A 25,927-nucleotide genomic window follows, 5' to 3' on the forward strand; every position below is an offset into this window, starting at 1 on the left:
CCTCACATCCAGCTCAACTGGCCCCATCTCAAGCACTCAGACCTACACTAGTCCTATACAATATGCAATAGCGTGGAGTTCTCCTCCAATAGGATTATACCTGTCATGTGCTTTACAGGCTTCATGGCTTCGTAAAAAACACAAGCACACAGGATGAAAAAGTACATTTAAAATTAATCAGGTGATAAAAGAAAATCAGGTTTTGGGTGCCTGAGGGGAAAATAGCCCATAAAATTTTGATGTGATCCTTTCCATCCTAGAGTAACAGAGTATCTGATCTTACTTCTACCCAACTGAAGATGCCAGAGTAAGAAGAATTTTACACAGGAAAGATGTGGGCATCCTCATAAGTCTTTACAAGTCTCCCCAGGAGCCTCTATGAGGCAACTGGCTGATTCAAAACTAATTTATTTTTAAGGCATTGAATTATAGGAAACAGGGATATAAGTGAAAGAATGTCCATGCCTAACAATGGCTCCAAACTAACATAAAATTTAGAAGAATTTAACAACACCTTATTAAAAAAATTCTTCATATTAATCAAATTATGCTTCCCCATGATAACCAGTCAAATTGATTTACATGCAACATCCTGGAATGTCTAAGAATATTCCTTATATAATACCATCACGTTCTCCTGATATCCCCTAAGCATCACAGCTAGAACAATCATTCTCCATGATTGCTTATGTCTTCGTTAGAGTCACTAACTCTGTTAGTGTTCAACACCAGTGGCACTGGGTCACTTCCCTCACCACATCGCTCAGGCAGAATTTCTTCTGACTGTACCATGAGCTACAATGTTTTAGAGCAAACAGCACTGCATTTAAAGATACTTCTTTAAGGGGATTTAATAAAAGTGATTACTAGCTTGAGGAAGATGATGATGGAAGGTTCTAAGTGCAGACTGAGAACTCCTTGCTCCATGAGTTGCCAGCATCAGCTATTCTCCAAGTTTTCTCTCTCTCTCTCTCTCTCTCTCTCTCTGATTCTCCTTTCTCCATGCTTTAAAATAAATGTTCTGTTCCTTGGGACTGCCATTTTCTGATCCAGAGCTCTCAGTCATGATCCTGGTGATAAGTAGGGTTTCCAGGCGGGAATTCCCGCCCATTCCCAGGAATTTTGTTCACTTACCCATTTCAGAATCCTGAGATATAAACTGTTTTCTGTTCTCCACGACGAATCGTTTCCACAAAGTGATGGCCGATACTACCAACAGCCTGAGTTCAAGGAGCCGATTTCCCACCAACTTTTCTCGGGATTCGGGAATGGAAAAGTGAAAAAGAATCCTGAGAATGGGCGGGAATTCCCGCCCCGGAAACCCTAGTGATAAATAGGAAAAATGTCTAAGAGATACATTGTGAGTAGTACGTTTATTTCCCATTGTACGTAGTACTGGGTTCAAGAAGCTGATTTTCCCGATTTCCTGACCAACTTTTCTCAGGATTCGGGAACGGGAAAACGAAAAAAATTCCTGAGAACAGGCGGGAATTCCCGCCTGGAAACCCTCGTGATGAGCGCTGACCTCTCGGTGGCTCATTTCACTGCCAGCGCCATTGACTTGGCTTTTACCTTAATAACTGGAGAGTGGGCAGCAGACATACATATTTGACAAGGCAACTCTGCCTCAACTGCTTCCCATCAGACAGATGAAACAGCTGCCTTTCTTGGTGGAGAACATGAGCTATCTTATAACCTTAGTGAATGAAGGGTCTTGCTTAAGGATAGCTTTCCCAGTCCATTAGCAAGACAATTCACTAAATAATCTGTTAACATTTCTTAAGGACTAAATATGGAATGCCAATCTTCTAGTGACACAGGAACATCATAAAATAGTGATGCTGCATCAAAGATATGTTCACAGGCCTAATAGTAAAATAACTGTTGTGATGATGTGACAGCAAGGATTTCTTCCTTCTGTTTTATAAGTGCCTTCCCTCTCCGTATTGTCTATAAGCTGAGATCAATGGCAGCTTTTCCAATAGAAAGTGCATTTGGTTTCAATTCACTTTCATAACAATAGAGACTAACCCTTAGTGAGGTGGGGAACATTAAGCTCCATTGTTCAGGCTGAGGATGATGGACTTGTGTGGCAGGAAGCAGACAGTCTCTTCTCTGGAGAAAAAAAATGCCTGTAGGTAAGCAAACCTCATTTCTAAACAGCTCCTCTTCTCTTCTCTCTCTCTCCTCCACCCCCACCCCTCTCTCTTTTTAAATGACAGTGAAAGAAAATCAAGGAATCATCTCAAATCATAGAACTGGGAGGGACCTCAAAAAATCATCATCTGACTCAGCCTTCTCTGGAAGGTTCTGTTTCTTAAATAATTATATACACCCTAAGGCTGTGTTATTTAATAAGGTCTAAGGGCACAACAAAGAATTTTATAAATTATTTTAGTAAGCCCCTTGTGGAGCCTTTTATTATCTTAAATAATGAGAAAATGAATGAGATTCTTTAAGACTTGGCAGCTTTAAGATTTTAGAGGTTGTTAAGTGGAAAAGGTAGGAGTGGGATCCAAGTTGTGTTATTTTGGCAAAAGGAAATACCCGAGCCACTGGTTCATGTCTCAAACAACCAGAACCTCACTCTCCATCACTGCAATTTTTCAGAAATACCCTAGCAGCTACATTCCCTTTTCCTCACTGACAGAAAAGAAGGCATACTGCATAAGCTATGACAGTGGAAGAATTCTGATGTACAAAAGGTCCTAATGAAAGGTCCTTCAGGAAAAAAATAAAATAAAACCCCAAAACACCCAAATGAGGAATTATGTAATTCCACCCTTGATATTATTTAGAAACAGCAGGGGGAAAAATACCATTCACTCTATGTTCCTCGAGAACCTCCAATCAAGGGCTCTAGCCATTTAAAAACATGTTTCCTGGCTTTAGACGGGCTATAAATAAATTTAATAAGGATGAAAAAAAAATCACTGCATCATTTACAGTTCTCTCTCAACTCCAGCTGACAAAAATCCAGTCCAGATGTTTGTTTTGCAAGAAACAACAGCAAGAGGGTGAACTTCAATCACTCAGTATGAAAGCCCCAGAAGAAGAGGATGTGTTTGAAGGGAAAGGGACAGCAAGGCTGGCAGGGAGGGTGTGGACAAACCTGGTTTCATACTGATTTAACAGAAACACAGTAATTAATTTATTTTGTGTGTAAGAAATCCACTTTATTAGCCTTTCCCTGTCTCATCACTCCTTTCAAAGCCACAGGGGCTTGGCTGGTGAAGCCTGAAATGGTTGTTTCATAACCTTTGCTTTTAAATTAAACAAATGACCTCAGATTTTGGAGCAGTTGTTGACTCAGGGGAAAGTATGCCATTAAAAGTGTGCCAGAAACAGATTTAATTGGTACAAGTCCCAAAAAGTGCTCGAAAGAGCACAGGCTTCCCGCATATAGATTTCAGGGAAATTACTCAAAGGCCGCACAGCTTTGTCAGAATTTGAGATGTCAAACAAGGCAGCTGAAAGACTCCGTATCAAAAGGGTAAATTCAATTCAGGAGATATTAATCTGATTACCTAAGTAAGGCTGCGAATCGGATATGCTCCATTGTGCGCGCTTGTTCAACCTGGACAGCTGGAGGAGCCAATAGCTTCCTTTTCCCTGACATATAATTAAGTTTTAAGAGACGATCAAGTTACGGATACAAAGTTTTAAGAAATATTTCATTCAGGAGTGGCATTTACAGTGCTCGCCTGTTGCAAGAGACATTGTTCACTTTATTTCCTTGAGCCACGCTGGAGAGTGTGGATCAGAGCCTAGGGGCTTGGTGTTTGTGTTTCAGGCTACAATAAACGCCCTCTGTGCACCTGCCTGGAGGAAAAACCAGTCCAGCCGCCTCCCAAGACAAAAGGGCCCTGTATTAAGTGCTGAAAACCCAGACGTGAACTGACCCTGTCAAATTCCAGCTACGAAAAAAAAAAAATCAATATTTTCGGCCAGTCCAAGAGAAGCTGTCATGTAGGTTTGTGGATTTCCTTTCTCATCCCCACTGAGTCTGAATGGTAACTTGTCAACAGAAGTCCCCTCCTTTCTCGTGAGTCTCCTCGCCTTTCTAGATTCCTTCCCTGATGGCGCAGTCCATTACCTGGCACCTGTCTTCCAGGGAGGAACATACGCTCTCCTGCTCTTTCTCCACCGGGAAGCTTCCCACTGGGATCTCTCTTTGGTCATGAAGGATGTGCAAGTACATCCTCCCAAAGAGACAGCGTTACTCCCTGATGTGTTTTCAAAGATTTCCCCAATTGTCACAAACTCCAGCGACACGGAGAATTGTGAGAATGTTTATCAGTAGGCTAGGAGACCAAGATTACCATTCCTCCATGCCCATCGTGGTTCCAATGCCAGTAGGGCTAAAGCCAGCCCGGCCGCACATACTAATTTTAGATGACGTGTCCTGGGAGCACCGTTCAGCGTGGGCCTGTTCTCATCCACACCGAGGATCAAGCACGCCAGTCTCAGTTGATCGGTGCATTCTCATGAAGAAAAGGGATTTCTCACAAAATTTGTAACCCCACTAGAAGAGGTTTGTATTCATGAATTTCACCGGAGGCATGGATAATTTTACCCCAGGTCGCAGACGAAGAAACTAAGAAGGGCAAGGTAATTACCCAAACTTGAGAGTACAAGTTGGTTACAAAACCAGAAAAGGATTCATGAATTATAATTTCCTACTTCTCTAAGCCAACCTTGAGTAGAGGGTGAAATTAACTAAATCATGATTTTGATAATAATTTACAACTGCCACAGACAGTAAGGCTTTGGCTGCAAACCATTTCTGAATATATTCGGGGACAAAGAGCTTAAGGGTTAACAACTTTCTCAAGGTTGCTTCAATAGCTTCTCCCACAGAACCCCGAGGGGCAGGAAAACTAGATGATGAGTACCGGAAAGCCAGGTTCCCTACCTGGCCATCCCAGCAGGATGTGCTTCATTGTTTGTGTCTGGGGAGAGCACAGGAGCCAAGCGCAGGTTATCTGATTCGGTCCTCATTAAACAGCTGGCCAAGAAAAGCAGTCGCCCACCACAGGTGCTCAAGTACACCAAGCTCCCCTGGCCTGCCTGGTGAGTTCTCCGTGAAACATGGGGCTGATTTCCAGCCTGCCGCTTTACAAGTGGGTCTGACCCAGGGGAGGAGGTTGGCTGTTGGCTGATACCCAGAGCTCTCCATACTCTGTGATTCAGGACCTACAGATCAGGGAGTCCATCTTTGTTCTGCCCTGATATTCTAAGATGGTGGCTCAAGCCACCAGAAGATCATGGCATTTTCTTCATTCCTTGAATGCCTCTGACATTAAAAATGTGCCTCCCTCATCCTGGCAATTCATAGGTGGGGTGCTGTCATGTGACTTTAACTGTTTCATGTGTATGAGCCTTATATTCTGGCCTTTCCTTATTTTCTTATCTTTCCCTATCCTATTCACTGTAATGTAACACATGCAGTTTAGCTGTAAGGTTTAGCTTCATTACAGCATACAAGGAACCCAGGGTTCCAACCAGGTAAGGCTGACAAAAATTAGAATTAGCCCATATGTTCTAAGGGCAGAGGCCAAGCATGAAACTATTCTCGTTACCTCTGAACACCAGCGAGCATTTCACATTATAGGTGCTCCAAAATTGAATGAGTAATCAACTGAAAGACTGGAGCGAATGCTCAAGTTTGGGGTTCAGTCTCATTCTTCTTGGGACAGTAAAGGACTGTGCAATGCAAACCAGGAGGGGAGAACTTGCACTGCCCCATGACATCAGTGACAGGCACACATATGATGACTCATTGGGATGTGGGAAGGAGATAGCAGAACCCATCTCATTTTTTTAAAATCTCTATTTCTGATATATTTATCTAACTTAATAGTAAGTAGCATTATATTTTACAGATAGCAGTTTTACTTATTTTGGGGCACTATGCTAAAAAATGATGGGTTGTAGATTCAAAAAATGTAAAGACTGATGCTCCAGATAACCAACATACTAACAGTGACAAAGGGATGTACCAAAGTGCTCATAGAGGGGTTTGGTCCAGCCTGGGCTTTGCTTGTTCATCTTTAAAAGATACACAGAGAAGTCTGTCTGAAGCTCCAAAGAGAAAATATCAATTTGTGCTTTGTGGGCATCACCTGACGTGCCCCCTATCTATGTAGTTGAGGGAACTGAGGGCCAGAGAAGTTAAGTGACTTGCTTAAAATAACAGATGGCTTGTGGCAGAGCTGGCGCTTGAACACAGGTCTCATAATTCCAAATGCAGTGCTTTATCTACTGTTAAAACACACGCTTCTCTAATGGCCGTCTGTAAAGAGAGTGCGGAGTGTACACAAAGAAGTGACCACGATGATCGCACTGAAGCATGGAATCCTTTCAACTCTGCCAATGACAGAAGTATGTGATCGTAAGCTCTGTAAGGTCGTTGTGTTACCATCTTGTAGAGCTGAGTGCAGCATACTGGTCAAGAGGACAGACTCTGAGGCAGACACTCTAGCTTTGAATCCCAACCAATCACTAGTCAGAGAACCATCAGCAAGCTATGTAAACACTGTGCTTCAGTTTCTTTTTTTGTAAATGGGGATAACAATTGAACCCCACAAAGTTCTTGGGATTTTTCCTACTCTTTACAGTGTCTGACACATAGTAGGCACTCAGTGTTATTATTGTAATCACTGGCAAAAGGAACATAAAACATGTGCTTATTTCCACAGTGTTATTTAGTACTTGCAATCATTTGATATTTTCTCTCAGCACCTAGCAAAGAATTACAGATAGCCATTTCTAATGGTAAGGCACTTTGATGAATGGAGGGCTCACCTGACGCTACTCAGAGGCCTAGTGCACCAAAGCCATCTCTCCCAGGTTGATGAGGTGGGAAATCCAAACTAGACCTGGCCATCCAGGCTTTAGAATGGTTAAAGCTGATTATAAAGTTCCCATTGCCTTAAAAAATTTAGGGATATCCCTACACAAAAGCGATTCCCCTCAAAGAGATCCAAATCCAAGTTGTCTAGTTTCATCTCCGCCTCCTCTAACCTGTTCATTGCTGCCTGAGAAATCACTTTGAACCGCACTACCCTATCACTTCCCTGTTTCAGTGGCTCCCCATCATCCTCAGGAAAGAATTCAAATTGATTAGCATGCTGGATAAGACTATTCACAATCTATCCCCTGCCTATCTCTATGGACCAACCTCTTGCCACTCCCTTCCATGCCAGCCATAATGGACCTCCCATAGGTCCCCCATAACACCCTGCCTCTAGTCCATGATATGGGCTTTTCGCTCAGCCAGGAGCACCTTCCTCTCCTCTTTCTTTCACCTCTTGGGAATTGCTATTGATCCTTCAAGATCCTTCAAACTCCTCCTTCCTGAAGAGTCTTCCTAGAGAACTCCTGTCCCCAAACCAGGGCCCCTGTGTGCTTCCCTAGCCATATCCCAAACCTAGAGCCATCCTAACACATTTTGCATTCTCGTCCATCACAATTCCCACCACCACCTGACTGTGAGCTTCCCAAAGAGCAGGGACTGTAACTTTTGTCCCTGTGTCCCAAGCATCTGCCTAGCACAGGACCTAGGAGGTAGTAGGTACCTAAGAAGTATCCTTATGGTAAAGCAGACTAAACGACTCCAGTCACCACTCGTGTGTGAATGTGGGAGATTTCTCCTTCAAAAGCACGGCTATTAGGCTCCTGCGCTTTCTTTCCTGACACTTCCTCCGAGCTGCCCATTGTTGCTGATCACATATAGTCAGTGCACATCCACAGTTAAGGTTGACTGCACTTTGAAGGAATTTTGGAGCAGACATGACACGAGGTCAGACCATTAAGTTCATGAACGCATCCTAGAAAAAGTGCTACATCTCTCATTGCTGAATATCACTACAGTCACCTTTGAAGTACTCCCCTTGGGAAGCTATGCACCGACGCCAGTGCCTAGTCCACCCTTCAAAGCAATTTTGGAACTCTTTTTCTGGAATGGCCATCAGAGCTGTCCTGGTATTATCCTTAATGTCCTGAATGTCATCAAAATGTCTTCTTTCCAATATTTCCTTTATCTTTGGGTAAAGAAAGAAGTCATTGGGGGCCAGATCAGGTGAGTAGGGAGGGTGTTCCAACACAGTTATTTATTTACTGGCTAAAAACTCCCTCACAGACAGTGCGGTGTGAGCTGGTGCATTGTCCTGATGCAACAGCCATGAATTGTTGGCGAAAAGTTCAGGGCGTCTAACTTTTTCATGCAGCCTTTTCAGCACTTCCAAATAGTAAACTTGGTTAACTGTTTGTCCATTTAGTACAAATTCATAATGAATAATCCCTCTGATATCAAAAAAGGTTAGCAACATCGTTGCAGCAAGTTCGTGAACTTAATTGGCAGACCTTGTACATAGCTTTCATGCCTCTTTTAGGTGAATATACATCTAAAACTTTAAATAATTCTTGGATTGCCCCGCTTTATAGCTGGTATAGGTGCCTCATTCATTCATCAAATATTTACTGAGTAACTGCTGTTACCAGGCACTATTCTAGAACCTGGGGATTCAGTAGTAAACAAAAGAGACAAAGATTCCTGTTCTCAAGGAGCTTTTATTCTAATGGCCCTAAGACAGGGTTTGGTTTTGCTAATTTACCTTAATTTTGTACTATCACATCAAAGTACAAACTATTTACCTTGGTTCCAGTTTGGGCCCTGAAGGAATAAGGAGATTCTCCCCGGCTGGGCCTTGGATACACCTTTGGGCTCTGGTAGCACCTTATTCACTGATGTTTGTTTCTTGGGCTATATCTTAAAGATTTTTATTATTTATTCTATTTCTGGTCTGCAGGTCTCTTGGGAGAGTGTTCTCCTTGTCATTCAACTCAGAAGCAATTTATTTTGGAACTTTTCTAGCTCCTTTATCTATATACTATATTTAAACACAAAACAAAGGTGGTCTCCTTAGTCCCTGGCTACCAAGGTATCACCCATCCTCCGTGGCCTGGAAGTAATACTTCTAGGAAATTTAGATTCCCTTAGTTACTTTTATGGGGCTATTACATAGAAGCATAGCTAAGAAAATCAACCTCAGAACCTAAAAAGAACTCAGTGTCTTTTATTAAAATACAGGAACCCCTCCCCAATACACACATGCACGCACACATGCTCGCATGCATTTAACCCATAAAACTCAGACTCTGAGTAATTTTGCTCCAGAATATCATAAATTATGGAAAAGATGTAACTTATAGAGAGTTTTCCAATGTACATATTTCAGTTGTCCAGCTGCCATCTTGGCTTCTCTGGCTTATCTTGTCTTAAGCAGTGGTAAATAAAAGCCTACCATGTGACACAGTTTGTGCCCATATGCCTGTCATATGTCCCTGAATAGGAGGTGACTTATACACAGATAAGTTTAGGCCTCATATCTCATCAGGTAATAACAGTTTAGAGTCGGTAGTGGATTCCAGAATAACAGAAGAGACCTCTCTCTCCCCTGAAGAGAAACTCTAGGGCTGACTGTGGGTATAAAGAAAATTAGATCAAAAGGTAGACAGATGGTTATTTGGCTTGGACTAGAAAGAAAATGTTTAAAAAAAATTTTTTTTTTAAAATCCAGTATATTGGCTTGAAGGCATGGTCCAGTAATGGTAGATAATATCAGAAATTTGATCTGGAAGACAGGGAGAATGCTGAGAATGGACACCGCTGAAGGGATCAACAGAGGTACACAGACAACTTAGCAAACGTATAATAATATCTGCTCAGTTGGGCAAAGTCTTTCAACTAGATATGTTGGGGTACTCACATAACAGGTACTCCCTTCTAAAGAAATCTGCCCTTCGTACATAACACCTTATAACGAGAAAAGGCCCCCAGCCATGGACCCTACTGAAAGAATAGATGTACTAGCCACGTTTTTTATCATATGACTTTTTTTGGCCATGACTGTTGGACTAAAAGATGCCCATTTACAGAATTATCAGGTGTCAAAAGGTAAATTGTCTCCTCAAGATCTCAGTTGGAGACATTCATCTTGGTATTCCTAGTGCCAACACAGATAAGAAAATCTAGTGAATAAAGCAGTAGTTCTCAAAGTGTCGTCCCTAGACCAGCAGCATCCACAACTCCTGAAAACTGATTAGAAATGCAAATTCTCTGACCCCTCCCCAGACTGACTGAAACTGTGAGTGGGAACCCCGCAGTGTGTACATGGATACCCCTCCAGGTGATTCTGAGGCGTGCTGAGGTTTGAGAACCATGGGCATAAAGGTTCTGGCAGGGAAACCCAACCACTCTACACCCTTGCCTGAAGAATAGCCCTACTCTCCTTGGGGAGTCACCCGTCTTGTTTGATTGAGTATGTGGCTTTGGAAGGGATGCACATAGAACTATAAGGGAGGAAAGAGAAACATTCCTAGCCAGCCAAATAAGCCTCATCAATCATGTTGATCAAGGAAATGACGTGTTGCCAATGGATTATCCTCACATTCTTCTCACGGGGGCTTCAGAAAAAATCCTCAACTCCCTAACGTGGCATCCCAGACGTCCATGCTCCTCACTGCCTACTTCTCAAGTCTAACCCTTTACCATTGTCCTACAGGCCCCCTGCACTCCCAGTCACAAGAAATGATTGGCAGTTCTTCAAATGACCATGCTGTGCCACCATATCTTTGGTAACAATATAACTAGAGTGTCATTCTTTCATCTCTGTATCCTCAGCACTAAGTATAGTTCCTGATGCATAATGGGTGCCCCATTTTCCTAAATATTTGATGAGTTCATTGTCTCATTACCTCCAATTTCCCCATTCCTGAGCCATCCTACACATCTTATCTTGATACTCTTCAGAGTGCACAGTTATAATCACTTTGGCATGAAATCTAAATTCAGTCTTGGCATTCAAAATCTGGCCCCAACCTATTTCAAGATTTATTGCATGTGACCTGTCTATGTTTACCCCGAGCTCCAAATAAAGGGGCTCTTTTGCCCCCTTCCCAACATATCCTGTATTTCCCAACAACACAGGTTCCATATTTATTGAGGACCCTCCAGGAACTAGGGGATACAAAACTGATCAATACAAAGTCCCTGGTCTTGAGGAGATCATATGAAAGCAAAGGAAGCCGACAATAAACCCATAGACAAATAAGTTTATAATATATGTCAGGCAGTGATAAGGGCAATGAAGAAAAATAAAGCTTGCCCTGGAGGCAGAGAGGAATGGGACGGGGGTAGGGAGTCCATCTTACTTATTAGAGAGATGAGGGCGGATCTCTCTGAGAAGATGACACTTGAGCAAGGCCTAATGTAGTGAGAGAGCAAGTCAAGAGAAGATCAGGACAAATGCTCCAGTTAGTGGGAATAGCAAATGCAAAAGTCCAGAGGCAGAAACACTTTAGTGAGTTACAGAAACAAGGGAGTAGGCTGCAGGGCTAGAACAGATTTTGACGGGGAAGAGTGGTAGGAGGTAAGGGCAGACATGGCCCATTTTTAACTTAATGCCTTAGTTCATAGCATTTCCTGGTCATTACTCTTTTCTGCCTATTGAAATCCTACCCATCCCTCAAGGCCTATCTCTTACATCTTCCTCCCTGGACCCTCTAGATTCCCTTCTGCTGAAAGATGCTCCCCTCTTCCTAAATCCTGGAGCCTCTGGTGCGTACCATACATGTCTGAAAGCATCGCACACATTCTACCTCATATTGTTCTCCTTTAGAATTAGTCTCAAACTACATTGTAAATATCTTGAGGGCAGGGACCACATCTTGTTCATTTCTGGATTTCCTGTCATATTAACATAGTGCATATGGTAGGGGCTCCACAATTCATGAAATCATAAGCTTGGAAGGCACTTGAAGGGCTCTTCATCTAGCCAGAAAGTTTTTTTTGGAAGGACCATGGCTCTAAAACTATGCTAATATATGCAGGAATGCAGTTAATGCACAGGAAATGTCAATATGACTGAATGAAATACAGTTTAATGCAACTAGTATTTATTGAGTGGCTTACCAGAAAAATGAAGAAAAGCAAAGCCTCAGGGAGATCTGAACCTAGGTTAGAGCTTAGCTGGCCTGTCCTTGGACCAGACCACGTTGCCAGACCTCATTACGATCATCTCCAAATCCTAGTTAACATCAAAAACGCATGCTGAAAGTGCTTCATGTCACGTTACAACACAAACTAAGTTATCCCCTGGGTGTCACCCCTAGAAACCAGCCATTCTTCCTTCTTTTATGATCTCTGACCTAGAGGCCTCTCATATTTGGTATAGAATTCCCTTGAACGACGGTAAACAGAATCTCTTAGAAAATCCTTCCAATGTGAAGCTCTCTGGGATCACAACACCTCTTGGCATCCCATTCTCTGGGCTTTTGGTCCCATCATCTCTGGAGTTGAAACAAATGAAAACACCAGCTTTGGTGTTCTCATCCCTTCTGCCGTCATGACACTGAGATGTCAACATGACCGTGTGCAGACATGGGAAATTAGCCAGTTGATCCTAAAGGGTGAAGAGGTCTGAGGGTAAGGGGGAAATGCTGTCAAAGCATCTAGCCCAGCCTTCCCACGACCACCTCAAAGACTGCTTCCCAAAGAATACGCTCTGGCTCTTATCTAATTTGATCTTAATGAAGCTCGTGCTTCCAACGTGTCTCTCTTTGGCAAACTACCACTAGCAAAACAGAGCTCCTGACAAGGAAGTACTTCCTGGTGGGTGCCTTCAATGTTCCCTTTCTCCTTTGATCGCTCCACCGTGTTTCTATTGCCCCCTGGCCTCCCTGCTGAAAATCCTCAAGTTCCTCCCCCTCTGGAGATTGTCAGACATTTGTAGACTGTGCCTGATCGCTCTCAACTCTAGCTACTCCCAGCTCACATAATATTTAGGCTTTCTTTAGCTAAACACCACAGGCTTGGGGTGTTTTTAATCTTTTTTCTATAAATTAGGTCTTTCATGGCAATTGAACAGTTGCTGGAAGTAATATACACCCAGCTAAATGCCATGGACTCTTGAATATGAGGGAGAGTGGAGCGTGGGTAGGTGTGTGTCCCCTTGTGAATACAAGCATGTGAAGTCGTGTCTGTTGATATATGTCTGTGGCTTTGGAATCAAAAATGGAAAGGTCACTGGGACACTCCAACATTTTTATCTCAAACTCCCTCCTAAGGGGCAGCAGTGTCCCCATCTCAGATTTCACAGAAGGGGCGCTGACTTCTGTTCCTGGCACCACCAACCGCTCACTCACTGTGTGGCCTTTGAGCGAGTCCCTTCTCTCCTTCATGTTTCAGTTGCTTGGGGTAGATTAAGTGATTCATCATTTTAAGACATTTTAAAATGTGATGGAAATGCTAATGTTAAGAGGGATCACAGTTGTTAATATTAAGCTTGTAGCCACATGGTGACACTCTATGTTTTTAAAGCACTAATTATAGCCAACCTGCACCCTACCCCTGAGAAGTGGACTTTTAAAACTGCTTCACCCATGCCCATTTGTCCATGTCCTGCCCAAACCAATGGCCATTTAGTTTGGGACTGGCCTTGGAACTAAAGTGTGGAGAGAGTTCTGCTAACCTGACCAACCCACCCCAAAGTTTGTGGTTAATGGATTACAAATTTGGGTAATGCCGGACAATAAATTATGACTATAATAATAAAGCTGAAAGTACACACAATTTAAGCAGAAACACCAGTGTTTTTTATCGGAAATGAAAGAAACCATTGATCATAGCAACTGTCTGAGATTAGCAGGGAGCCACATTTTCAAACATCCTGCAGTAAATCCAGAGCAGATCCAGCTGGAAACCAAGAGTGGAAATAAAACTTGAAAATTCATACCACGCTTTGAAGTCTGCTTCTTTCACAACCATGAGCCCCTGATTCGCCCCAACCATTCTGAGCTGTTCTTACGTGGTGAATTTATTTTAGAAGAGACACAAGCCACGCACTTGCATATAATCTTTTAAATGGACTCCAGCTTTTTGTAGGGATGGTTTGTTAGGGAATATGAATCTCAAAATACTTTCCCTTGCACATGAAATCAGCCATCAATTCAACTGGAATAGAAAGGCTTCCAATACTAAAATGAGAAACCACTCTTGGTTCTGGAAAGAACTTTTTTTCCCTTGTGTTCTTTCCTTGACCCCTCTATGCACTTTTTATTTTCAGTTTTTAAGTGCTATTAGTTATCAAAAACGATGAATGCAAATAAGGGAATACTAACATGCCAGATGCTGGGACTGCCAGGATGGCAGTCTAATAATGTCTTTCTTTCCATGAAGCCATCTAGGGCTCCTGACACGGGCTGTGTCACCACACTGAAGTAACTGCTGCCCATTAAATCATCAAAAGAAAGAAAGCTAATGGTCTAGTGTGTGCAGACCTTCACGCTTATACAGGGCCCACTCCCACTGCACGTCAATCTCACTAGCACCTGTGCTTGGGTGGGTAGGGGCCCAGGCAGTCCCCCTCCTCAAATGCCAGGTGACTTCAGAACAGGATGTGGTGTCTTAGGCCAGCTAGACTGTTCGATCCTTTCTCTACTGATCACTATGGCCAAAAGGGATATTCCTGTGACTGAGCTCCAACCATCCTTAGTAACTTCCATGACGACCAGGAAGAACTGGCAAGGGCACCTAAGAACGATGTCCTTGACCACAGAAGTTACAATAACCTAGTCAATAACTGGTCACTGAACTCCGTAATAACCGAGATGCCGAGCTTCTGTCAACAAAACAGAAAACCAAAGAAGAACATACTTCGACTCACAGTGCCCGCTCGTGAACAATATAGATTATAAAACCCCAAATCCCAATTTCTGCCCTGAGGTTCCCAGTATACTTTGGTTCATTTGCAGAAGTCTTCAAGGTTCCATTTTTCCAACTGAATGAAATAATGTTTGCGAAAGGCGGGCTGAAAAATTGACAAGCACATTGCACATATGAGGAGTTATTTTAACTAAATAGTGAAGATTCAATTCACCCTCTCATTCCTTCTCAAGGCACCAAGCTATAGGGCCAGAGCAGTGTCAGGAACGGCCTTGCCATGAGGGCCCACCTCTTCCTTCCCTGACTCTCCCATCTGGGAGCTCGATCATTCAACAGTGGGATGAAACCTCAACGAAGGAATCATACCATGGACCCAAGCAGTCAATGTGGGCCCGCATAATCCAAGCAACAACCCAGCACAAATTCAATAAGAAAAAAAAAAAAACAGCTACACAAAAACAAAGAAATCTCAACTTTACAAACACTGGGAGGGCAACAGCTGGTCAGCCGAGATTAAAGGAGCGTGAGAGAGCACCTCCCACCACCCCATCTCCTGACTTCTCCTCCCCCACAGAGGTCCCTGAGCCAGCCAGGGCTCGCTTTTACAGTCCTGTGCTGATGACCTTGTTCCAGCTAAGATAGGGCTTCTTTTGATCTCAGCAGGGGATGCTCTGCGCCTGCAGCTGGCAGATATTAATAGTACAGGATCCACTGGGGTGGAAGAGATCTCTCCGTTGGGCCAGGTCACTTGTATTCCCTGCTCTGTGTCAAAGCAGAAGAGACTTCATTTCCCCGAATCAGCCTCTGCAGGGTCCTTCTCTCAGGTCAACTCATATCATTTTATTGCTGGCTGCTCTGTGGCCATGTGTTCTCACCCCACAACTGTTTTCAAGGGAGCACGGCTGAAGTAGTGCCCTCTGCTCTGCAGCTGAAATCTATTACAGGACAGGGTAGACCTTGAGCTCACCCCATCACAGTGTGTTTCTCACTCTCGCTGATGTGCACACACTTTTTCTTGGTGACATGTTTGTGGGGGAGAAAGGCAGAGAGAGCACGAGACAGACCAGAAGAGAAGTGTTCAGAGTGAAAAAGAGATAGCAACATGGGGACAGGGAGCTGTTACAGGTATGCTGAAGTATTGGTGCTAAGACTTCTGAAGATCCTTTTTGTTATGTTTGGTCTAGAATGACATGTTCATTCTTCCCACTCTGAAAATCGGAATTTTGAAACTGCATCAACAAGTGAATACTCCTGGTTGTCAGACCCATGTTATGATCTCACAATGCTAGAGCTGGAAATCTTATCTGAGTCCCAAAGTGCTTAAAAGACCTGCCCAAGACCACAGAGCTCATAACAAAATGGCAAGCTAATTCAATGAACACTTGAAACAACAACAAAGCAATTTATACACATTAATCATAGTAACATTAACAACCATTGCAATATGTTTGACTAGGTATAAATGTTCTAAGAAATTTGTCCATTTGAATTCACTGTCATGGAACTTCATTATAGACTTCAGAAAAAATATTTCTATGGCCTCTTTACCGGCTCAGCTATGCAAGAAAAAGATCTAGGAAAGTCACCTGTTTCCAGTCTCCCTTGGATTTCATCATAAGAAAAAGCTATCTAGGGTTGACCTGGTAACTCTTCCTTTGCCATGAACACAACTTTACCATTTTCCTGAGTGGTTACACTGGAGCCCCAAAGCAATTTCCTTTGTATCTGCTTCACTCCTCTTCTTTGTTTAAGATGAACCAGGAGTTGAGACAAAGCAAAGTACTATTACTTAACTGGTTTTCAAATAAGGAAACAAGATACTTTGTTCTGCTCAGAGCTGAATATAAATGTGTGTGTGTGTGTGTGTGTGTGTGTGTAATAATTATAACAATTTTTAATGATGATCATAGGTGCTTTCTGTGATTCTCATGGTTACTGTTCTTACAAAGCATTAACGATGATATTTGTTCAGCATTTATTTACTGCTGACTATGTGCCTAGAACTTTGCTAGTCACTCAGAAACAACATGAATACAAAAAGCATGAGATAGTCTGTGTCCATAAAAAAAAAAGAAAATCTGCCAATCTAGTCAGGAAACCATGAAGAGTTAAATTAACTTTTCTAGATGTTTCCTTTATATAGCTGAGAGGCAGAAGGACCACAGAGGAGGAAGAGAGAGTAAAACCAATGCAGACTGGAACAAGCAAGGAGGTTTTCTGGAAAAGGTGGTCTTTAAATAAACCTTGAAGGAGAGGGAGGATTTAGGACAAAAAGAAGAGGTAGAAGTGGAAAAGGTAAATGCTAGTCAAGATAGGGCGAGCTGCCCCTGCAGAGGCATGGGGGCAGGAGCGGGGAGCAGCAGGCAGAAAGTCAGCACACTTGACACAAGAGCTGCAGCCAAGGAATTGGCAAGAACAAAGGTTGAATAGGAAGGAAAGGACAGACTGCAAAGCATTAAGAAGACTTGACTTTATCTAGCAGTGTTTTAGAAACTGATTTATGAAAACAAAAACCAAACAAACAAAAAACACACACCTGGTTTTTAGCATTTGCTGATTTCCCTGGTGTAAATACTTTGGCCCTGGCTAATTTCAAGCTAACAAATCACAAATTCCTGAATACTTTTAAGTCAGCTTACTGACTTTAGCCCACTCTCAGAAAATGGGCTGAAACAACTCCAAGCTTTCTGAGTAGGAGAGTAACACAGTAAAAGGAAGCCAGACTGGGGAAGTTCCATTTGGTAGTGGCAGAAGGAAAATGGTAGCGTCTGGAGATGGGAAACCATTTGGGAATTTTATTAAAATAATCCCAATTGTAAGTTTAAGATGTCAGCTGATCACAATACAAATTACAAAAAGAAGGGACAGAGGAAAGATATATTTGGAAAGATGAAGCAAGTAGACTTGATGATACAAGGAGTGTAAGGAGGAAGGAATAGGAAATGATTCAGGTTTTTAGCCCAGGTGATGGAGGAGTGATAATACGTCACTGAATGTGGAATCAGGGTACACAGCCTTCCACTACTGTCATAAATGAGTAATTAGTTTTCCCTCTGACAAACACTACTGAGAAGCAGGGGTGTGTGGTCCTTGCTATTTCTGAGACTATAAACTGAGGCTGACACATGGATGGTCACCTGGGCAGTCGGGACTCTTGCTAGGCCTAGAAGTCCCGTACCTTCCATCATGAATAATTCTCAGTGCATGGAAAGTGCAGAGGGGGCCTGGAACAGCCATGCACCCAGGCCCACAGTATTCTGCCCTCAAAGACTACAATTAGCAGAACTCAGAAATGTCAAGTAAGAACTTTCAATCAAACTAGAAACCAGCCCCTGGCTCCGTGGTGTAATTCCCCTAGCTACGCAAACCATAGCCAGCCTGACCTTTGCTAGCACGGGAGCCAGTGGAGAAAATTTTGCAGAGTTACCAACATAGAGTGTTTTTCTTCATCTTTCTGTAAAGCCAATAGGGAATGCCACATCACCGGCACAGCTTACTGGTGTACACTTTCAGCCAGTCCAAAAGCACTCAGCACAGACGAAAAACTCAATTGATGTGAGACCACCGGTAAAGCCAAACTTTGAGCCTCACTCTCAAAAACAAAGTCCGTTAGCAGTTCACCAGCCCTCATATTAAGGACCGAAAACAGCCTAGAGAGGAGTGGCAACCCTCAAAGTAGAGGTGATGGATGTCTGTTAAGAGGACTCGGTAAGGTGAAAAAGGAGGCTCACTTACAGTGACAGGGCAAGAGACTCTCCAAATATCAGGGATCAGATGCCAGGAAAGGTGGCCAAGCCTAAATCACTAGGCTCCGGCTGGGTTCACTGGCCAGGGCCTATTAGCTGTGTCTCCCAGCTCTCAACAGGAGGCAGAGAGGTGGTGGGGCTGTATGTCAGTGTCAAGTTTCAGCCCCTCTAGGACAGATCCCTTACCTTCAGACAGGGACAAATCATCAGCTGGAGACACCAGGTCTGCCTGAGAAGCTAGGGCTCTGCTCAGATGGGTTGTAATTTGATTCGTCAAGATAACCTGTGAACAGACAAGGAGAAGGGGGTGGGGAGGAGTAGGGGAAAGAAGGGAGAAGAGAGAAGACCAAATTAATTATTAGAGCTATCAAAAGACAGACTGTGGCTTAGGGGAAAACTGATAAGTACACAGGTAGGAAAACCCCAGCTCTGACTTTCATCAATTTTATCTGTAGGCCAGAATATCTGGCAAAAGCCCATAGGTCATTCAAAACACAGAAAACTCAGGAAACTGGCTGACTTTTTTCAGAGCTCAAACCACGAACCAATTCTGCCTAAATGCTGCGTTAATTTGGACTGAGAGGTGTTGTCATGTTAGGTGAGTAACAGAAGGCTAACCAGAGAATATGCATGTGTACACATTTTATTAAACTTAAAATTTTAAGATTATATCCACAACCCAAGATATTGCTAGTGCTGAATGAAAGCAATAATTGAAAAATTTGGATGCCTGAGCCTTCTTCCCTTGGTAACTCAAAAATCAGAGTTTTATTTCCAAACTTGTGAAATTGGTATAAGATTCATCTCTAAGGGAAGAATACTCTTCTTTTAAATTAGTTGAATTCTAACCAAAGAATTCCGAAGTCTCATTATGTATTTAAAACACAAATTAATATAATCCTACCTATTCAAAATAAAGTTCATGACATTTAAAATTCCTAGGGAAGACTCTAAAATTACCACTGCCACACAATATTTTCATATTTGGTTCAACCAAAAAATTATTATTTTCCTTAAAAACCCTCACTTATAAAATTTACTGTATTGTTTAGAAACCTAAAGGAAGAATAAGATCCAGATTCTCTCCTGGAAAATTGTAACAAGACTAGCACTGATTATTTCCCAAGGTTGGGGTGTTCCCACCATGGGCAGAAACTGTACACTACTTGGTCCATCAGAGAAAATGTCCCTTCTGAAAGGGTACTAGGCATTTAGTACCTGGAATATGCACTTAGCGGGACTGTCTTGGTCTGTGCTGGGGATCAGCTACGGTGTTGTTATCACCCTGATTTGAACAGCAGTGAAAATCGTCTCCATTCTCTATTGTCCGGCTTTTCAGCCACACCTCTGTTGCTGTCTCTGGAATGGCCAGGGACACATTATAAATCCTATACCAATGGCAGCTAAATTGAGGGCTGAGGGGAGAGCACGATGGCAAGGTCAAGTGAAGAAATGAAGTACTCTGTTAACAAAGGCAACCTTCCAAGGTCTTTGTGTGTCAACTAGGTTCATGGGTTTCCAGCTCCCCTGCATCGAAGATTGGATATTACAGCATTCTGCTGAGTATTTGCTAAGCTTATCCCTCATGTTCTTGTGTATCACGACTTTTCACTGGGACTGGTAAGAACCACGTATAATACGTCTTCAATTAAAATGGCTGGAAATGGTCAAATAACAGCCTGCTTTGGTAAGAAATATTCATATTCAGGAGCATGGTTAAGGAATTATGTTCATTTCTCTCTTTATAATATAGGATATGAGACTGGGAGTTCAATACAACTGCGTTCAGATTCTGATTCTGACACTGTGAACCTTGGAAAAATTACTTAAACCTTTCAGTTTCATTTGTTCATAGGTAAAATAGCACATCTATCTTACAGAATTGTTTTGAGAATTAAATGAGATAATCAGTGTTAAGGTACTTAATATAGTGTCTGGCACATAGTAGTAAATATTCAATAACTAGAAGCCATTGTTGTCATTAGTTCCTTCAGAATGATGCTGTGTAGGTTAATACGTTAGTATATGCCACATGCTTCAGACCATTGGCTCTAATAATAGAACACTGAATCACAATTTTCTATATCAGGGTATACTTAAGTACCTGATCGTTTCTACCAATCGTAGTCCTTTCTACGTTTTATTTAATTGCAAAGAATTTGTGCAAAAATCTCAGCAAGAAAAATATAGTAACTCTTTAAAGCAAGGCCAATAAGATACTGGCATTTCTGAAAATACTATGTGCTTTACCTACCAATGAAGAAAATAATGTATCTGTATGTCCTCGTTTAAAAAATGTGACGCTTCAGGGAGATCTAAATGTGGAAGCTCTATTTTGTGGGGGATTCTCCTAAAAGACAGCTTGGTGAAAATAAGTAGAACTCTAATGCTATGGTAACAGTAATGCGAAAACAATGTATGGAATACCTACCGTGCAAAGCATGTCACCATATACAAAGGGGAAAATAAAGGGGTCAAGGCACTCTATGTCTTCTCTAGAAACTTGTAAGTTAAAGAAGTTTGCTAAACTATTCAGACCACTTTTTCTCACGTTTATTATCATTTCATTGGTCCTATAGTGGAAACTTGGACTGAGATGATGGTTGTATTGTACAGAACTATTAAAATGACATCCTGCAGAGCCTAAAACCAAAGTACTATCCAGATGTAACTCAGAAGAACTAGACTCATTGGGGTGGTCACTTTGTAAGTTACATAAATGTCTAATCACTATGTTGTACACCTGAAACTAATATATTGCATGTCGACTGTAATTGGAAAATAAAAAAGAATTAAAAAAACATTTTTTTAATGTACCACAAAAGATAACCACTCTCATTCCTACTACCAGCGGAAGAGTAGATGGAGAAAAAAACATTTTCCCTCTGCAGTGGCTAGAGGACATGCTCCTAAGCGGTTGTGCTAAAAATCCTCTCCCTTTTTATTAAATGTCTGAAAACCAAATCACTGAAGGATATATAGCAACCAAACTCAGGGGTTTGCTAATCACACCATCTTACTGAGTTGCTGTGGTTTTCTAAATCCGTGTTCAGTAAAATGATAGAATGGAAACATTTCCAAATAGCATCGATTACAAATAATCACAGCTTGGGCGGAAACCTAGAGATGTGCTGTTCTCTGAGGCAATCTGGACACGTATAAACTACACTCTTAAAGTAACTCACAAAATATTATTATAAATTACAAGCAGTCTTAACACTATCTGGTTTCTGAAAATGAGTGCTGACTGACACTTCAAGGGGCTTTCCTGCTGCTTTGCTCCCCTGGAAAGATTGGAACTTCTGATGCTTGGTGCTAATTTCGTTGCAAGAGCAGTTTGCACCGTGATTAGGGTGAGAACTTTGGAGTCAGACAGACTTGAGTTCAGATCCCGGGTTCTACCACTTACCAGCTGTGTGACATTGGGCAAGTTTCATAACCTCTCTGGGTATGATAATGCTCAACTCACAGGGTTTCCAGGATTAAACTCAATAATGCATATAAAGTCCCTAGCATAATGCCTTGCCAATGGCAAATGCTTAACAAAGACTAGCCTCCATCTTTGTCTTTAATTATCCTTTGCTGGTTTGTACCTTGCTTGTTTAGATAGAAAACCCATGCCTGATTCCTTTTTTTACAACACACAGCTAACAAAGAACAAATATTTGCTGTTGATATGTTCAAAAAGCAACAAAAATTTAATTGAAATGACATCTGCTATTTTTGCCATTTATCTAAAAGTACGGCTTATTTAACATACAACACTTCCCTCCCCCACCCCAATACCATCAACTACAAATTCAAAGACCAGAGAGGGACTCTTGGACTAAGAGGAAGCAGTATTTTTTAAAATAGTTATGATTATATCTGAAGCTGAAAGGAGCTGGAATCCAACATAGTTTACTCTTCAGGAAGAAGAACGTCATCCACCTACAGGGGGTAACAGGAAGCCTGATAAGTTATATAAAGTAACTATAGTCTCCACTCAGCTTTAGAAATGGAGAGACAACTTATTCCCAGGGCTTCTGTGAAGCGTCCTTTTGGTTGCAGGATGCTTGAGGTACACTTGAATAGCAAATGGCCCCTTGTATTATGTCACATGAACCTTGAGTCTTCTAGATCTTGAGCCTCATTTTCAGTGCTCCCCTCTGAAAGCAAAGTGGGGCAAGGGGACATTTCTCCCTTCAAAGACCATGTCCCTGGGTTCTAAGTGTTCCCTTGCATTTCCTAGCTTCTCTAAACGCATCCTACTCAACCCTTCTCTGTACTCTAACATCTACACTCATTTGAAGGGAGCAATGAAACTTTCTAAAGGAGGAGAAACTTCAAGGTACAGATTCATAAATAACCAATAATACGCTAGAGAAAAGAGATGAAGGGATAGGAACCAGTTAAAGACCAGATGACTTAGTAAGGCAGATGGGTGGAAATCAGTGCTGTTTTGGTCAGAGGCAGAGGGCTCTGGGGATGAAAAACCAACGAACACAGAAATAGACAAAAACATATGACTCATTTCTGCTGAGTATCAAAAAGATAGCTTAAGAGAGCAAATACCTGGAGACAGAAGGCTAAGAGCAGAATAAGCTGGTCAGAGACCATCAGCCTCAAGCGTCAGGAGACTGGTGAGCTGGGGTCCACTGGCCCACTGAGCCTCTCTACTAATCTCTATGTCCAGTGTGGACCTCCTGCCTTCAGTTGACCCATCTTTCTTTGGCTATGTTACGACGAGATTACATCTAGGCTATACCCACACCCAACTCATGCCTCCTGCTCCGGGTCCAGAATACATTCTGACATAAGGGGCCACTGGATGTGTCTAGTCTGAGTCACCCCAGTGAAGTATTTAGGAGTATCTGTGCTGAGGTCTCCATGAGCAGCCACTTCATATATTCCACCGACTGTGAGTACTTGAAAATGGTGGACAGAAGAGAAAACGGACACCCCTGGAGGAATCAGAGTGGAAAACTGCCAGGCCTAAAGGCACAGCTTTTGATGGAAGAAGCTCCTTTTATCTGACTCTTAGAAGGTGACAGGGAAGTGGGAGTTTGTGCTCAGCCAGGGATAGAATAGGTTGGAATGGGATAGCTGGCCCTGTTTGCTCAGCAGAAGAAATGTTCCCGGTCAGCAAAACAATCACTCAATATTTAAAAGTCAGATTTGTTTTTAGGGACCTAAGAATGTGGCATATGACCTCATTCAACTTTCTGTGGGGACAAGTGAGAGGCAAATTTGTAATCCCCACCTTCCAGAGAGTGAACTCATCCGCCTGAGATCAATAGTGAATAATAGATCAGGTGCCCTGGGGCAGAGGAGCGGAGACAGAGGAACTCAGCCCAGATCCACAGACAGGTGACTTCTCCAGGCCTTGATGTCCTAGAGAATTTGATCTATAAAAGTCATGAGCAAAGAGATCTAACGTCCAGAAATACACTAAAAGACTATCAAATGCTACCCTGTAACATGCCCAATCTTGTGACAAGAGTCCTTGGTGACTCTGACACTAATAAATAACCATAGGTCAAGTAGGTAAAGAGCTTCAGCTTCTCTGAAAATGTCAAGCATTTGAGGCAATCCTAGTGGGATTCCGCCAATCTTTTCAGTAGTTTTTCGTGCCCCGATGCGTGTGGCTTGTCATATTTCAGGCCCACAGGAGGCTTGAAAACTAAAGCTCTTCGCGGAACTCCTGTCTATGTGCAACAGAGTTTAAAGGGTAGGCTGGGCTGGAGGAATCATGAGGCAACCTCAGGCATCTCAGGGACATTTCTCTGCCCATAAAAACACCCGCTTCCTCTTCCCGCCCACTCCCTGCCAGAAACCTGCCACAATTTAACACAGAGAAACAGAGACGTTTCAAAATCACTTTAACTGTGCCTGTAGTGCTAGATGCAGTGATTGTCCCGATACTTCCAGCTCCCAGGTAAACAGGCAGCCCGCGGCATAACCTGGCCAGCCAGAGAAGGGCACTGTGTGTAGGACAGAGAGAGACTGTGGGGCTGACTGCTCACAAACTGCCTGCCTGCCCCTAAACCCAGCACTGGCCACATGACAGGGCTCTGCTTTTCATCTGCTCTGAAGACACTGTTCATTTTTTCTCTTGTATTAAAAATGGTCTATCTGCTTAATGTACACTTTTTTAAATGGTTACTTTTGATACCTAAAAATGATCCTAATTGCCACATATGACAGTGATCTAGCCTTTCTACCCAAACAGAGGCCCTGGAGAAGCCAGACATTCTGAGTTTTAATCCTGGCTCTGTTAAAGGTTTCTGAATGTCTTGTTTTTAAGGAGACAGAGGCCGGAATTTTCCTGTGAGAAATTGTTAAGGTTCATTGAGTCCTTTCATCACCAAAGCTTGAGAGAAAGGCCCTGGAGTGGTTTTCACCGTCCTCTCCTCTTGTTTTCCAACCATGACGGTGTCTGCCCTAACCTATCTGCTGTGATAGGAGCTGGGAGTGGGAGGGAAAAAGGAGTGTGGAGTGGGGGAGAAAGAAGAAGGAAAACAGAGAAAGGTGAGAGGTAGAGGGAGGACAAAAAGAGTGGGAAGGGGCTCTGTGTGTAGTGAGGGAACAGGGTAAGTCCCCCCAAAAGCAGGTCTGGAGGGCCACCCTTGCAGACACACGTCTGTCCCCTGACAATTCCCCATCCCACTCCCTTCCTGTCACTTCCAGGTCTGAAAAGAGATATCCAGTATTTGTTGTGAGGAAAAGTCAGACCAAGTATTTTAGAGTGTGAGCATCAGAAATCTGTTTTTACTATTCACTGGCTTAGTTTCGCCAAGCTTTGGAAAATTATAAATCATTCCATTATGGAAAACAAATCATTTTTCTTTAACTTTAGCCCAGAGAATATCAACTGTCAGCTCGAGAGTAAAGAACTGATAAGGTTTTAGTATTGCAGCCTGCTCTTTCCATCTTGAAGGCCTGCGTGACAACTGTTTTCTGGGAAAATCTGAAGAGCTGTGGGGGATTTTCCTTTTGAAATATTTGTGGTAAAAGCACCAAACTTCAATTTGGCTTGAAGGAGATACTGCTGTGGGAGTCGGGCAGCCTGCCTTTTATTTCTGGCTCTGTCACTAACCTGCTGTGTAAGTCTGGGAAATGCTCTTCACTTCTCTGTACCTAGAAGCGTTAAATCCACAGAAGATATAAAGAAAATGAATGTATTATGACTGCACATGTAGGAGGCTGCTATGAAAAATGTTACACATTTCAATTCATGTTAGTATTTGTCTTGTACTTAAAATGCCACCGTTAGCATTGATTCTCATCCTCTCCAACCTTAAGAAAGAAATCCATCCTACACAGAACTAATTGGCAGTGGCTGAGGAAGAGAGGAGGGATAAAAAGAATGGGGGAGACAACTTGACATCATTTTGTGTTTATGGTGAGAATACTTCCAACCTGCATAAAATTCACACCTCTTATTCTGAGGGACAAAAATCTCTTTTGTAGA

At 42.5% G+C, this 25,927-nt stretch overlaps 1 protein-coding gene across 7 annotated transcripts in view; it reads right to left on the minus strand.

The window, feature by feature from the left end:
* The window catches only part of RAD51B (RAD51 paralog B), a 614,669-nt gene that overhangs the window by 250,201 nt on the left and 338,541 nt on the right, over positions 1-25,927 (minus strand). For all 7 annotated transcript variants that reach the window (XR_012494630.1, XM_074327303.1, XM_074327304.1 and 4 more), the window contains exon 8: positions 18,661-18,757. Coding sequence is in view for 6 of the 7 variants with exons in the window: in XM_074327303.1 (XP_074183404.1) it covers positions 18,661-18,757 (97 nt within the window). In the remaining variant the exon portion in view is untranslated. The remainder of the gene's footprint in view (positions 1-18,660; positions 18,758-25,927) is intronic.

The sequence above is a fragment of the Rhinolophus sinicus genome, linkage group LG03, assembly GCF_036562045.2.
Source record: "Rhinolophus sinicus isolate RSC01 linkage group LG03, ASM3656204v1, whole genome shotgun sequence".
NCBI classification, from domain to species: domain Eukaryota; kingdom Metazoa; phylum Chordata; class Mammalia; order Chiroptera; family Rhinolophidae; genus Rhinolophus; species Rhinolophus sinicus.